General features: G+C 35.7%; 2 protein-coding genes across 2 annotated transcripts; one reads left to right on the forward strand and one right to left on the reverse strand.

Moving 5' to 3' along the window:
* The first annotated feature begins 2200 nt into the window (after positions 1-2200).
* Positions 2201-5563, forward strand: LOC103869784. Its single transcript, XM_033292697.1, has 3 exons — positions 2201-2932; positions 3033-3395; positions 3449-5563. The coding sequence occupies exons 1-3, from the start codon at positions 2201-2203 to the stop codon at positions 5561-5563; spliced, it is 3210 nt and encodes a 1069-aa protein (XP_033148588.1).
* Positions 5564-7602: 2039 nt separating this feature from the next.
* On the reverse strand, positions 7603-11126 carry LOC103869495. The gene is made up of 9 exons (XM_009147581.3): positions 10810-11126; positions 10541-10646; positions 10300-10477; positions 9756-9903; positions 9544-9661; positions 9296-9470; positions 9159-9221; positions 8902-9083; positions 7603-8825 (listed from the first exon to the last, which is right to left on the reverse strand). The coding sequence occupies exons 1-9, from the start codon at positions 11067-11069 to the stop codon at positions 8700-8702; spliced, it is 1356 nt and encodes a 451-aa protein (XP_009145829.1). The 5' UTR covers positions 11070-11126; the 3' UTR covers positions 7603-8699.
* Between the last annotated feature and the right edge of the window lie 2773 nt (positions 11127-13899).

The following is a 13899-nucleotide window of genomic DNA, read 5'->3' on the forward strand; positions in this document are numbered from 1 at the left end:
TTGAACCAGTCAGACCCTAACTGTGTACTTCGAAAATGCAGAAACGTCTCTACAACAACGTTTTGTTTGGTATCATTAACGCAAAAAATGATGAGATTCTTGTTTTCGGTACTACAATAATAAAAAGGGAAATGATTTAAACAATTAGTTTGGGGTCTCAGTACATATCCATTCTAGTTTTGTCTTCTTCTTTTTTTGAATATGAATGTAAAATTTTAATATTTTATTCAATCAAAAACTTTGTCACATCAAGTGCTACTTTTTTTGTATGTAGAAGAAACTACTTTTTCTATAAAATCAAAACATGAAAAGATTAACTTCCTTACATCATGTTATTCTTGTACCGGACCAAGCACTCAGCTCTTTCTCTAGATATTCTTTCCCCGTCCCTTTAACTGTCAAAAGCTTCAGTCGAATCACTTATCTACAAACTTGGATATCTTCTTCTCATCCTTTGGCTGCTCACCATGTCTTCGTGCATTTTGCTCTCTCCATATACTATGAACCAAAGCCTTGAAAGCATAACTTATAAAGAACCCCTCCGTAGTTCTAGTTTCGCCACTATATACCAAAAAGACAACATATTGAGATCACTTCAAAAGGATGCACTTGCAAGCAAATTCAGATAACGCATAAGAGTTGTAATAAGGTTCGAATCAGGTTAAACCAAAAAAAAAAACTTTTTCTCTACTGGAATAGAAAGAGTTTTAATTAAATATCAAAACATGTAAAACATACGAATAAATGAAAGAGAACAAAATAACTTGTTGCAGTAATCCTCGTTGCCTTAAAAAAAAACCAGTATTTGTTTTCTCCTCATCATGAAAGAAACCAAACTACAAAGGACGTTTCTCCTCATCGTGTTGACCGAATACTTGTTGCCCTACTTGCTGCAGTAATTCTTGATGTTGTGGCACTTGACTTGGTTTCATCATTTGTGATTGCTTTAATACTTGTTGTTGTTGCATATGATTTTGTTTCATCATCTGTTGTTGCAGCTGAAATCCTCGCGGTTGTTGTTGCAAATGGCTTAGGTTAACTTGTGGTTGTTGAAATCCTTGTGGTTGTTGTTGCCCCAACCCTTGTTTCCCCAATTCTTGTTGTCCCAACCCTTGTTGGCCCAACGCTTGTTGCCCCAACCCTTGTTTCCCCAACGCTTGTTGCCCCAATCCTTGTTGTCCGAATCCTTGTTGCCCCAGTCCTTGTTGCCCCAACGCTTGTTGCCCCAACGCCTGTTGCCCCAACGCCTGTTGCCTCAACGCCTGTTGCCCCATCGCCCAGACTGCCAACGCCTGTTGCTCCAACGCCTGTTGCCCCAAAGCTTGTTGCCCCAACGCTTGTTGCCCCAACGCTTGTTGTCCCAACTCTTGTTGTCTCAGTCCTTGTTGTCCTAGTCCTTGTTGTCCCAATCCTTGCTCTCCCAAGCCTTGTTTCCCCAACCCTTGTTGCACAAACCCTTGTTGACTCTGCATCGGTACCTGTGGTGCTTGTGGCACAGTGTTATTTTGGTTGAGGCTTGGGTTCTGAAAGACTCTTATCATCTCTTCCGGCAACACGTCAACATTGGTAATTCCTGTTTGATTCAGTCTATTCTTTATTTTTTCTAAAACTAAATCATGTTCCACCTCAAGAGTCTTGATAGTTATATAAAATGATCGATTGATGATTAGGATCCATACATATTAGTTAGACAAAAAGAAATGAATATATATTACCATGATCCAAGAATTGTTTGGAGGTAGGAAGGTCGAGATCAATGATCTTACTCTTCTCCTCCTTGAGAGAGACAAGATATGCGTGGATCTTGACGTATTTACCAGAAAGTATTTGAGTTTTTTCAATGTGTTCCATGAACAACTTCAATGGATCAATCATCGGGGGCATGGGAGAACTATATATAAGAATGCATTTTGGAGGTTAGATTAAATGATGTTGTACATGTTATTTGATATTACTCAGACGCATAGATCCACTAGATGTGATCGACTTAGTGAAAAATCAAAGTCTACCATCATGAATATAAAAAAAAAAGATTAATACTAACAATTAAGTAAAAAGAGGGAAAGGAAGAGAGAATACGTGTTTAGAGACTGGTCTTCTATCACTAACTATGAAGATAGTAGAGGTGGGAGGATATGGTTTCTTTGGAGGGAGATGGTTCGTCACTCCAGTTTAAAAGTCGGATCAAATAATCACAGTAATGGTGGAGATTAAGGATGAGGAAGCTTTCTACTGTACTTGTGTTTACGCAAATAACCAAGTTGAAGATCGAAGAGGGCTGTGGGAAGATCTGATCCATCATCACAGTTCTCCTACTTTCAAGAATAATGCGTGGATGATAATGGGTGATTTCAACGAAATTTTGGAAGGCAATGAAAGCTCGAGGTTCGTTGATACGGGTAGAGTTCCGTCTGGGATGAGGGACTTTCAGAGTGTAGTTCTGCAATGTCACCTTGTTGATATGACCTATCAAGGGCCACAATACACATGGTTTAATAAAAGAGAGGTGGGAGTAATATGTAAGAAGTTGGACAGAGTCTTATTGAATGAAGAGGCTGTACTACGGTTTCAAAATGCGTATTCTGTCTTTGAGCCTGGAGGTTGTTCGGATCATATGAGATGCAATATTCAATTGCTGCCTAAGTCTGAGGTGATCAAAAGGCCATTCAAGTATGTCAACTCTATGAGTAGTATCTCGTCTTTTTTGCCGATGGTTAAAGATTATTGGGACTCTACTGTGGGTTTGTTCCACTCTACCTCTGCAATGTATAGATTTTCAAAGAAGTTGAAGAATCTGAAGCCGCTGATCAGAGAGTTAGCTCGGGAGAAGTTGGGTAACTTGACTAAGAGAACTAAAGACGCTTATGGATTACTATGTGAGAAGATAAAGGCTACATTAGCTTGTCCAAGTGAGACTACCATTAAAGAAGAGGTTAAAGCTTATGGTGAATCATGTGGCTAATTTGGAGGAGGATCATCTGAAACAAAAGGCTAAACTGCATTGGCTTGAGGTGGGGGATCAAAATAACAAGACTTTCCATCGTGCTATTAGATCGAGGCAAGCTCAGAACTTGATTAGAGAAATCCGATGTCCAGATGGGAACGTTGTTAACACTCATGAGGAAGTTAAGAAGGAGGCAGAAAGATTTTTCAAGGAGTTCCTGAATAAGTGTCCATCGAATTACCAAGGTACAACAGTGGAGGAATTGCGAGATTTGCATACTTTTAGATGTACTCCTGAGGATTGTGGATTACTAGAAGCGGAGGTCACTGATGAGGAAGTTCTAAGGGTTCTGTTTGCTATGCCAAACAATAAATCTCCCGGGCCAGATGGCTTCCCTGCAGAGTTCTTCAAGACTACATGGCCAGTTCTGAGTAAAGATTTCATCGTTTCGGTGGGTTCCTTCCAAAAGGGGTGAATTCAACAATTCTGGCTTTGATTCCCAAGAAGCTTGACTCTCTTGAGATGAAGGACTTTCGACCCATAGCGTGTTGTAACGTCCTCTACAAAGTGGTTTCTAAGATATTGGCTAACCGTTTGAAGCAGGTTCTACCTCGTATCATTCAGGAGAATCAGTCAGCGTTTGTTCAAGGTAGATTACTTATGGAGAATGTCTTACTCACTTCTGAGCTTGTCAAAGATTACCACAAAGACACGGTCAGCCCCAGGTGCGTTATGAAAATAGACATCTCCAAAGCTTTCAACTCGGTACAGTGGTCTTTTGTGTTGGAAAGCTTGCAAGCATTGGGGTTTCCTGTGAATTTTATTCACTGGATTAAGCTCTGTATCACCAGTCCTTCCTTCTCGGTTCAAATAAATGGGGACTTGGCGGGCTATTTTCAAAGTTCAAGAGGTCTCCGCCAGGGCTGCTCTCTCTCTCCGTACTTATTTGTTCTTTGTATGAATGTACTCTCACTGAAGTTGGACAGAGCAATGGCTGAGAGGAGATTTAAGGTTCATCCGGGTTGTAAGAAGCTATCTCTCACTCATCTCTGCTTTGCGGATGACTTAATGGTATTTGTAGAAGGCTCTAAGGATTCTATACAGGGTGCTTTCTCAGTATTTGAAGAATTTGAAGTTTGGTCTGGGTTAAGCATAAGTGTGGAGAAGTCTACAATTTATATGGCTGGTATAACAACTGAGGAGAAGAGTAATATCTTGACTAACTTCAAGTTTGCTGAAGGAGAACTTCCGGTGCGTTACTTGGGACTACCATTGATGACTCAAGCTATGAGAACCCAAGACTACTCTCCCCTGCTAGAGCATGTTCGTAATAAAATAAATACTTGGACTTGTCGGTACCTATCTTATGCAGGGAGACTCCAGCTCATAAGCTCTGTGATCATCAGTATTGTAAATTTTTGGATAGCTGTGTTTCGTATTCCCTGTAGCTGTATAAGGGAGGTGGAGAAAATCTGTTCAGCTTTCTTATGGACTTGTCCAGTGCTCAAGTCTTCTAATGCTAAGGTAGCTTGGAAGGAGGTAAGCTGTCTGAAGTGTGAAGGAGGTCTTGGGATACGTGACTTGAGGGAAGTGAATAAGGTCTATGGGCTTAAGTTGATATGGAGATTGCTATCTGGGGATTCTTTATGGGGCAAGTGGATTCATGCTAACCTACTGAAAGGGAAGAGTTTTTGGGTAGTGAAGTCTAATCCGCAAGTGGGGTCGTGGATGTGGCGGAAAATGTTGAAACTAAGAGAAGTGGCTAAACTGTTTTATAAGAAGGAGCTCGGGAATGGAAGACACACTTCATTCTGGTATGATCACTGGTCTGAGAAAGGGGTGCTTCACGACTTGTTAGGAGATAGAGGAGTTATTGATCTGGGTATAGGGAAAGATGAGTCTGTGGAGGATGCTCTGTTGAGTAGTAGGAGAAGAAGAAAACATCGTGTAAGTATCCTCAATGATCTTGAGGAAGAGATGAGAAACACCAGAAGCATGCTTGATCCAGAAGGTAAAGATGTGAGTATTTGGAAAGGGAAATCGGCTTACAAACAGAAGTTTTCTACTCAAGAAACTTGGAAGCAGGTGAGAGTTGGAAATCCTTTTTGTGTTTGGGCAAGTGGAGTGTGGTTCTCTCATGCTACTCCTAAATTTGCGTTCATGGCGTGGTTGGCTTCAAGGGACAGACTATCTACAATGGATAGAGTAGTAAAGTGGAGTCATGGTGTTGATACCACTTGTGTTCTCTGCAATGCTGCGCAGGAATCGAGAGATCATCTCTTTTTTGAGTGTCAATATACGGCTCGAGTTTGGGAGTTTATTGTGAAAGGGATCTTGGGTAGTTCATATACGAATCAGTGGTCAGAGATCATGGTTCTCATAACAGATTCGTCGAGGGAAAGGAAGAGTCTGTTCTGTCTAAGATATTCTTTTCAAGCAGTACTTTATGGTGTGTGGAGAGAAAGAAATAAGGTCAGGCACGGTGATCGGATGATGCATGTTCCTATTCTTCAAAGATTGATTGAGAAGAGCATTAGAAACAAGATTAGTGTTCTGCGCAAAAAGGGGATAAAGGGAATGGAGATGATGATGCAATATTGGTTTCTAAATAGGATGTAAAGAGTTTTCTTGAGTTTCATTCTAGAAATTAAACAGTAAGCATCTTGATGTAACAAGGCTGTTTTTTGATGAATAAATTTAGCATTCATTCAAAAAAAAAAAAAGAGAGAATACGTGTGTGATGCTGCGCACGTGCTCATCGTTTGAAACTAAGTCTCTTGCTCTACGCCTTTTCTTCCTCTTACTCTCTAAGGCATCTCCAACCCTACTCCATTTTCAACCCCAAACATCATTGTGGAGTAAAATCTTCTTCTACCCCACTCCATTTTCAACTCCAAAATGGAGTAATGGCTAGGGTTACTCCATTTATGGAGTAATGGAGTAATCTTACCCATTACTCCATTTTGGAGTCGAACTTTTTTTTTTATTTATAAAATGGTCTTTTGAATCTTTAATGTTTTTATTTCTTACTTAAATAATATTTAAAATGATACAATAACATGAAAATATTATATTTCACAAAGGATTATTTAATAATTTTAAATAAATGCATAAAATAACAGAAAATATAAATATTTAAAATAAAAATAACATAAAATGAGTATTAATAATCTGGAAAATTCATTCCGGATCCGCTAAGGTCGGTGAAATATTGCCCGAACGGAGAAGTCTGAGAAAGAGCTTGTTGATCTTGTGATTCAACATTTCGCTTTGATATTATTTGTATTTGTTGAGCTTGAATATACCCACGAATATTTGGATCTTGTATGGATGAGCGTGAACTCGATGCACCAATTGAACTTGGAAGGGAAGCTCCACCTCCGGGTATCGAAATTGTAGAAGATGAAAATGTCCGATTTCAAAATTTTCTTACTCGATTTAGGAATATCAAAGATAAAGAAGCTCATTTTTCATTACAAAATGCATTAGTTGATCATTTGTGGAAAAAATATTCTAATGCTCATTGTTGAACCCACATATATGTTGTCTTTTTAATGATTTCTTGTACTTTTTAATAATAAACATTTAATTCAAATAATTTATATTTTAATTATTTATCGTAAACATAAAATAGTTGGGGTTAATTGGTAAATTTTTATAAGTATAAGATTTTCTTTGCAATTATTAATAAAATAAAAATGAAAACATTTAAGAAATATTATTTTTGAAGTAGAAAATGGAGTAATACATTGAAGTAAAACCTTACTCCATTTTGGTGTTGCACTATTTTGGAGTAAAAAATGGGATAATACATTGGAGATGCTCTAAACAAACCCTAATTTTCATCCACCGTGTGTTTCATTTCAACCGTAGGTACTCGTATTTTATAGGAGTATTATTATTATTTCCTTTTTATTATTATATATATTATTTCCTTTCTCTCTTATTTCTCTTTCTACATCTCCCTCTCGACTTCTTCTTCTCCGTCTGAATTGCAGTGACTCCGACCGACGGTTTGTAGGCTCTTTTAGCCACACCGTCGGTCGGGATTTGTCTATTGTTCTCTCTTTTGATATCTATTGTAGATTTGGAAGTTTAAAGCTTCATACTTTCTATAAATCCTTGTAGATCCAGATCGTCAGACCTCTTTTCAGTTGTTTATTATGTGGTGTTTGTAGATCTGTCTATGCATAGTCTCTCCCAGTGAAAAATCTCTGTTTCTTTGGGTCTCAGTGTTAATAGGCTCTGAGCTGATTTTAAGATTTTTCTTTGAATCTGTCTCATCTTCTCCTCACTGCATGTGGTTTTAATTGATTGCTTCAAGTGGTGAAGGTGTGGGTTTGGAGGAGTGCTTCTCTTTGGATGTGATTGCAACGATCAGTTGCCTTTACTCTGTGGCTAGTCTCTTTCTTCAGAGATAGCTGGTTTCTTTCCAAGGAGTTGGAGCTTCGTCTCTCTTTTAACAAGTCGTGGGTAGTCGATTGGTAAAATCAGTGTCTCTCCTCGTCTACCCGGGCTCGCTTCAAGTTCTTTAGACTCGTGGCTCTTCCTTAGGAGCAATATAATGAGTTCCATCTTGAGCTTCAGCCCTAATAAAGTTCGACTTTGGTTGTTACGCTTCTCTCTTCGCCTCCTTATCTCATCATTTCACTATCTTGGGTGTTTTGTTGTTAGAACTACTTGGATTTGTGTATGTATGTTTGTTTTTCTAGTGATGTTCTATTTTGTTTCCGGGGATTTATCTGTTATCCGCTGGCTACTTTCTGGGAGCTTTCAAGCTCGCCAGCTTTGTATCTCGTCCTTGTATCAGGTTATGTACTTTGGTTTTTATGTTAATAAAATCTTTAGTGTTAAAAAAAAAATATTATTTCCTTTTTTACCTAATCAAATCTCAACCCTTTGAAAAAACGAATCGAATCATAAATAGTTTACCATTTTTGACAAAATGAAGATATATATGTATTCAATGAGTTAAATATATTGTACAAAAGCTACTAAACTCGCGAACAACATTCTTGTGGATTGGTAAAAAAAAACATTCTTGTGGACGGACCATTTGGTGTAATTATGTTTTAAGACTCTTTAGTGAATGAGTAAGTTATAGATCAGCTAGTCTTTGCGCTGCAGAATATTATAGAAGAAAGCCATTATGATTTCTTGTTTATAGATTCATATATAATATGTCATCGTTAATTCTTTGAAAGATTTGATGAAAACTAATCCTTACCTTACATAGAACACTTTTACTATATAATTGATCTTAAACAAGAACGCTATGAACCGCTATATAATGGATCTTAACCAAACGCTAAGCATATTTTATATCAGCTTCAAAGGACAAATCCTTGTGAACAGATGCAAGCAAAACAAAATGCACTAAGAAAATGCAGAAACGGCTACAACAACGATAATAATGCTTTGTATCATTAAGACAAAAGTGATGTGATTCCTGTTTTTGGTACTTTTATTGTCTACAATGATAAAAAAGGAAATGATTAAAACAATTAGTTTGGTCTCAAAACATATCGGTTCTAGTTTTGTCACTATATACCAAAAAGACAACATATTGAGATCACTTCAAAAGGATGCACTTGCAAGCAAATTCAGAAAACACATGCTTCCAAGTCTCAAAATGCCGCAATACCTTTTTAGTCTTTTGACTGGCTTTGCGGTATTTAAAGTCCTGAACCGACCTCTACTGTTCCGAATAAAAGCTTCCACAGGAAACCATCCGCTTTTGAAAGAGGCTTCAAAGTCATTGTTCGATCTTGATGTAGTGGCTGGTCAGGAGTTTTGAGACTGATATGTCTTCGAACGAATCAACTTCAAAGAGTTCTTTCAGCTTCTCATCGCATATGATTCTCTTCTTGTCAGAAGGATCCTAAGTTCATGAAATAAAAAATTGTGAAGGAAGCAGTAAGTAAAATAACAACCAGTTCAGAGAGGAAATAGCAAACCTGAAGATCATTCTGTTCTATGTACTCCCACAATCTCTTTACCACATCTGCCCTCGAAAACGAGCTTTCTCCATCCCCCAAGAACTTGATAAGAGCATCTGAGAGTGGAAGGGGAGCAAGAAGACCACACCCTTCCTTCTTTGGCTTTTCATCATTCTCGTTTAGTTCATCACTCTCTGTGTCTAAACGAATGTACATACTCTGTTTAAACCTTGATGTACAAAAGGGACAAATTGAAATTCATTTAGTTTTCTTACCTCCGTCCTCTGTTTCCATTTTTAGCTTTCCATTTTTTGGAGAGCTAGAGCCACCTGATTCTCCTAGACCAGAGACGAAGCAACAGATTAGGATACAGTTTAAAAGATATTCAAGAAGTTATCAGTGATCAAAGTACCTGCATTATCCTCTAAAGGCCATATGTGCTTGCTTAGATGTTTATTCATTTGAAACATATTGATGGACTCGAGAGGGAACAGAGATCTCAATGATTCATCACAGATAATTGTGCGTCCATCCTTGGGATCTTGCAGATTGTTCTCTTTTATGTACTTCCAAAGCATTTTCACAACCTGAAACAACCATTCACCAGACACAATGTCAAGGGACGAAGTAGAAGCCGATTCACTCGAGTGAGACATGTACCTCTGTCCTGGCTAATTTCGTCATCCCAGTGAAAGCCTGAAGCTCTGGCGAGAGGCTGCAAACTTTAGCAAACCCACCTCCTCCTTTCCTCTTGGGTTTCTCCTCAGACTTGGCTGGCCTATTTAATAGAGTAAACTTAGTTTATGGGCATCAAGGTGGCGATTAAGTAGATGGACAATACAAGAAGTGACAGGGGGAAACAGAAAGCTAACTTCTTTCTCTTGCGTTTACGCAAATTCCTGACTTCTTCTTCACTTTCTTCTTCATTATCCTCTTCCATTTCTTCGGCTTTTCCCCCCTTCTCGTCTCTTTCCCCTGATGCATCAGCTTCATCTTCTTCTTTCAAACTGGTTACACACCCTGAGAGAAAAAAAAGAATCATTTCATTGTACTTAGTCTCCTGGTGGATAAAACAAATAGTTCCCCCTAACAAACAAAACCGATGTATTAAATCGAACGGTTAGCAGACAATCAAAGATGATCGATTAATCTCTACAGCCGAGAGTACTTTGTTTCAAACGCAAGATCCTAATTAGTCAATCAACTAGTTAAGTATCTAACACAAATAACTGACTGAAGAGGAAGAAATGTATGGATAAGATATAATAAACTCTGATGTGACTGTACCAGAAGCACGGAGTCCATAAAGAACTGAGGAAGACAGTCTAAAACAGAGCTCTATGATTATCACAAACACTAGTTTAGTTAAAATCCTATAATATCGATGTGTATGAGTATTAATGAAAAGGAAAGTACCATCTCCACCATCACCCAATGGCCAAATATGCTTGGCTAACGCCTTGTTCATTTGAAACATGTTAATGGCCTTAACATGGAACAAGGAATGAAGCGACTCATCACACAGTATCTTCCTTCTATCCTTTGGGTCTTGCAAGTCTTTCTCTTTGATATAAGCCCACATTTTCTTCACAACCTAATAACACAAAAAAAAAGAGTAAAACTTTGGCCTACAAGAAGATAATGACAGGAGAGTTACCTCAGTGCGAGCTAACTGAGAGGTTCCAATAAACTTCTCAAGCTGTGGAGAAAGCTGACATACTTTGGCAAACCCACCACCTCCTCGTTTCTTTGCCTTTACTGGCCTATTATTAACACATTAACACAAACACAACAAAGTTAATCTCTTTTCCTTAATCCCTTTGAACTCAATTCTATTCATCATTTAATTAATAAGAATCTGTCAGGAAAAAAAAAAACATTTTGATTGGTTTGATTCATTCATTCATACAAGAACTCAGAGATTACCTTTCTTCCTTCTCTTCATCGCCGTCGTCTTCTTCATCGGCATCTTCTTCAGCCTTCGGGCTAACTGGGTTTTCTCCTACTCCGCCATTGCTCTCGAGGAAAGCATCGATTTGATCTCTGATGAACGCCTTCTTCTCCGTCAATTCGACGCCGAAATCCGCCTCCAGTTGACGACGGACGGTCGCCGGAGTCGTCGTCTCGAGGTCGGAGCTACTGAGAATCTCTCGGAGTCGAGTCACGAGGTCCGACTCTGAAACCATTTTTGTTTGCGGTTAACGAGAAAAGTAGAAAGGAAGCGGCTGATGTAAGGGAAAACGATTCTTGAGGTGGAACTGAAAAAACCAATGAGAGGGGTGTTTTGGGGAATTCGCTTCGGTTTCATAACGGCGTCGTTTTTGATCCTTCGCTTTCTCGTAATTAAAGACTAGTCACGATATAATCATGGTTAATGACTATTTGGGGATGGTTTGGATATTTTTGATCTTCTAGAAGTTTTTCATCACTCATAAAAGATAAGTACCGTACAAGTAAAGAGATTTCTTTTATGAAAAATTGTTCGTGAATAACTTCTCGTGAAGTCATATCTACCGCAAGAAGAGTGGACCACAGATCTATAATCATGAGATTTGCAATAAGGTTACGATCAATTTTATTATCTTTAGAAAATACAACGTGTGATTCAACTACTCGTAAAGTTAAGTTCAAAGAAAACACTCACGGGAAGCTGTACAGTCAAGACAAGACCCTTATGCAGATAGAGCTCGATACTTCTTTTGCCAACACAAGAAATGTGAAGAAAAAGAGAGAAGGGAACTAAAGAATTTTATTTGGACTTAAGTTACCAAAAAACAAAAAAAAAAATCTATTTGGACCTACGAGATTTTGATAAAATCTTAAATTCGTTGAGATTCGAAAAATTCCACCCAATACTCGTGAATAGGTTTTTGGACGTTTGGATATCCGCCGGAGTTTAGATTGAATATTTCAGATTTTGATTTTAATTTGTATCACATCTTAAATCACATTCTAGCAAAATTTATAAATACTAGATTTTTTAATCGCGCTACGCGCGGATAAGATATTATATGTATTTCTCAATTCTAAAAAAATAATGTATAATAGTGTATTACATTATTTAAAAAATATAAAATAAAACTACATAACATAAATATATTTTTTAAATTTTCTTTATGGAAATCATTATGTTGTTTAATTGATGTACTTGATTCACATATTTGCATAGTTATTTGTGATAGATGAATAACTATATTTTATTATCAGTAAATAATATATATTTATTATATAATATAAGAAAAATAAAATTATTTACTTTTAAAACAAACTTGTCTCATGTTGGGGACTCGGTTATAGACATATCATATTGGAATGATACATTTTTACAGTTATCAATCTTCTTAACAGTCAAGAAACAAATCTGAATATCAAACAATATCTCATACGATCTCTTTGTGGAATAAATGCTCTGAAGAAATTGAATTTAGACATAAAAAGGACTGGAAATGGATGTGCAGATGTGTTATCTAAGTCAGTTTTACAAAATACTATTCATAGTTCATATATTATTTATATCCATCCTATTTTTTGTCCATCTTTTCTTAAACATCTTGAAATAACTGATGCTAATTAATAATAAACTTTTGGCTGGCAAAAAAAATCAAATTTGTCTAATTATCGCTTAATTTGTCTAACTGATATATATGTATTTCTCAATTCTAAAAAATAATGTATAATATTGTATTACATTATTTAAATAATATAAAATAAGATTACCTAACATAAATATATTTTAAACATTTTCTTTGTGGAAATCATTATGTTGTTTGATTGTTGTACTTGATTCACATATTTGCATAGATATTTGTGATAGATGAATAACTATATTTTTATTATTAGTAAATAATATATATTTATTATATAATATAAGAAAAATGAAATTATTTACTTTTTAAACAAAGTTGTCTCATGTTGGGAATTCGGTTATAGACATATAATATTCGAATGAGACATTTGTACAATTATCAATCTTCTTAACAGTCAAGAAACCAATCTGAATATCAAAACTGAATCAAAAAGGACAGGAAATGATGTGCAGATGTGTTATCTAAGTCAGCTTTACAAAGTACTAATATTCATAGTTCATATATCATTTAAGTTCATCATTTCTTAAAGATCTTGAAATAACTTATGCTAATTAATAATAAATTTTTGGCTGGCAAAAAAAATCAAATTTGTCTAGTTACCGCTTAAATATTTTATTAATATTGTCTAAAAAGCTTTCAATTGATATCATATTTTAAATTTTATTAGTTTTTTTTGTTAATTTTAGAGTTTTTTGTATTTAAGATTTTTTTTCATATTCAGCTTATATTTTTTTCACATAATATATATATATGTCATAAAAATTACCATCAAATCAGTTTTACTTATTTATTATTTTGTTTTTAATGAAAATACACTTTTTAAATAATTTAATTTAAAATAAAATTATATATTAATTTGTTGTATTCTAACAATTTGATTGATTTAATTAATTTGCTTTGATGGATAACTTAAAAAGTTTTCATATGAATCGGGGAAAGCAAGTTTATGTTGTTATATTATATTTATTTGTGTATATGGAATCTATATATAATGCTAGTGTAATAAAGAAAGAACATTATTTTTTTGTAATTTCAAAAAAATACATTATTACAATTTGAAATTAATCAAAATTGAATAAAATGGTAATTAAATAAATCTAATTGTTTTTTTTATCTTGTTTAGTTGGATTCTCATGAAAAGAAATCGATAGGTTAAACAAATGTTTCAAAATTTGTTGTGTTATTGTTTTGTCTATAAATTACAAAATTTATTGAATTGATATATTTAATTATTGCACTCTTAAATAATATTTTATTAAAACATTAGAGAACTATGTTTTGAGTTGTTTTGTCAAAATTGTACAAAAATCTATGCTTTTTCATATTTGTCACGAAAATTTATATGTTAAACTTACTTTTACAAAATTCTTAACTTTGTCACGAAAACAAAAATCTATGCTTTTTCGTATTTGTCAATGTTCTCACACTT

This window comes from Brassica rapa, chromosome A05 (assembly GCF_000309985.2).
Source record: "Brassica rapa cultivar Chiifu-401-42 chromosome A05, CAAS_Brap_v3.01, whole genome shotgun sequence".
In the NCBI taxonomy this organism is placed as follows: domain Eukaryota; kingdom Viridiplantae; phylum Streptophyta; class Magnoliopsida; order Brassicales; family Brassicaceae; genus Brassica; species Brassica rapa.

Bases quoted from the DNA above. Each gene is read 5' to 3' on its own strand.
- LOC103869784 (XM_033292697.1), top strand. From the start codon at position 2,201: ATGGTGGAGATTAAGGATGAGGAAGCTTTCTACTGTACTTGTGTTTAC. The intron at 2,933-3,032 runs GTTAAAGCTTAT...CAAAATAACAAG, and splicing joins AGACTACCATTAAAGAAGAG to ACTTTCCATCGTGCTATTAG. The intron at 3,396-3,448 runs GTGGGTTCCTTC...TTGATTCCCAAG, and splicing joins GTAAAGATTTCATCGTTTCG to AAGCTTGACTCTCTTGAGAT.
- LOC103869495 (XM_009147581.3), bottom strand. From the start codon at position 11,069: ATGGTTTCAGAGTCGGACCTCGTGACTCGACTCCGAGAGATTCTCAGT. The intron at 9,904-10,299 runs GTACTTTCCTTT...TTTTTCTCTCAG, and splicing joins ATTGGGTGATGGTGGAGATG to GGTGTGTAACCAGTTTGAAA. The intron at 8,826-8,901 runs GTTTGCTATTTC...TCATGAACTTAG, and splicing joins TAGAACAGAATGATCTTCAG to GATCCTTCTGACAAGAAGAG.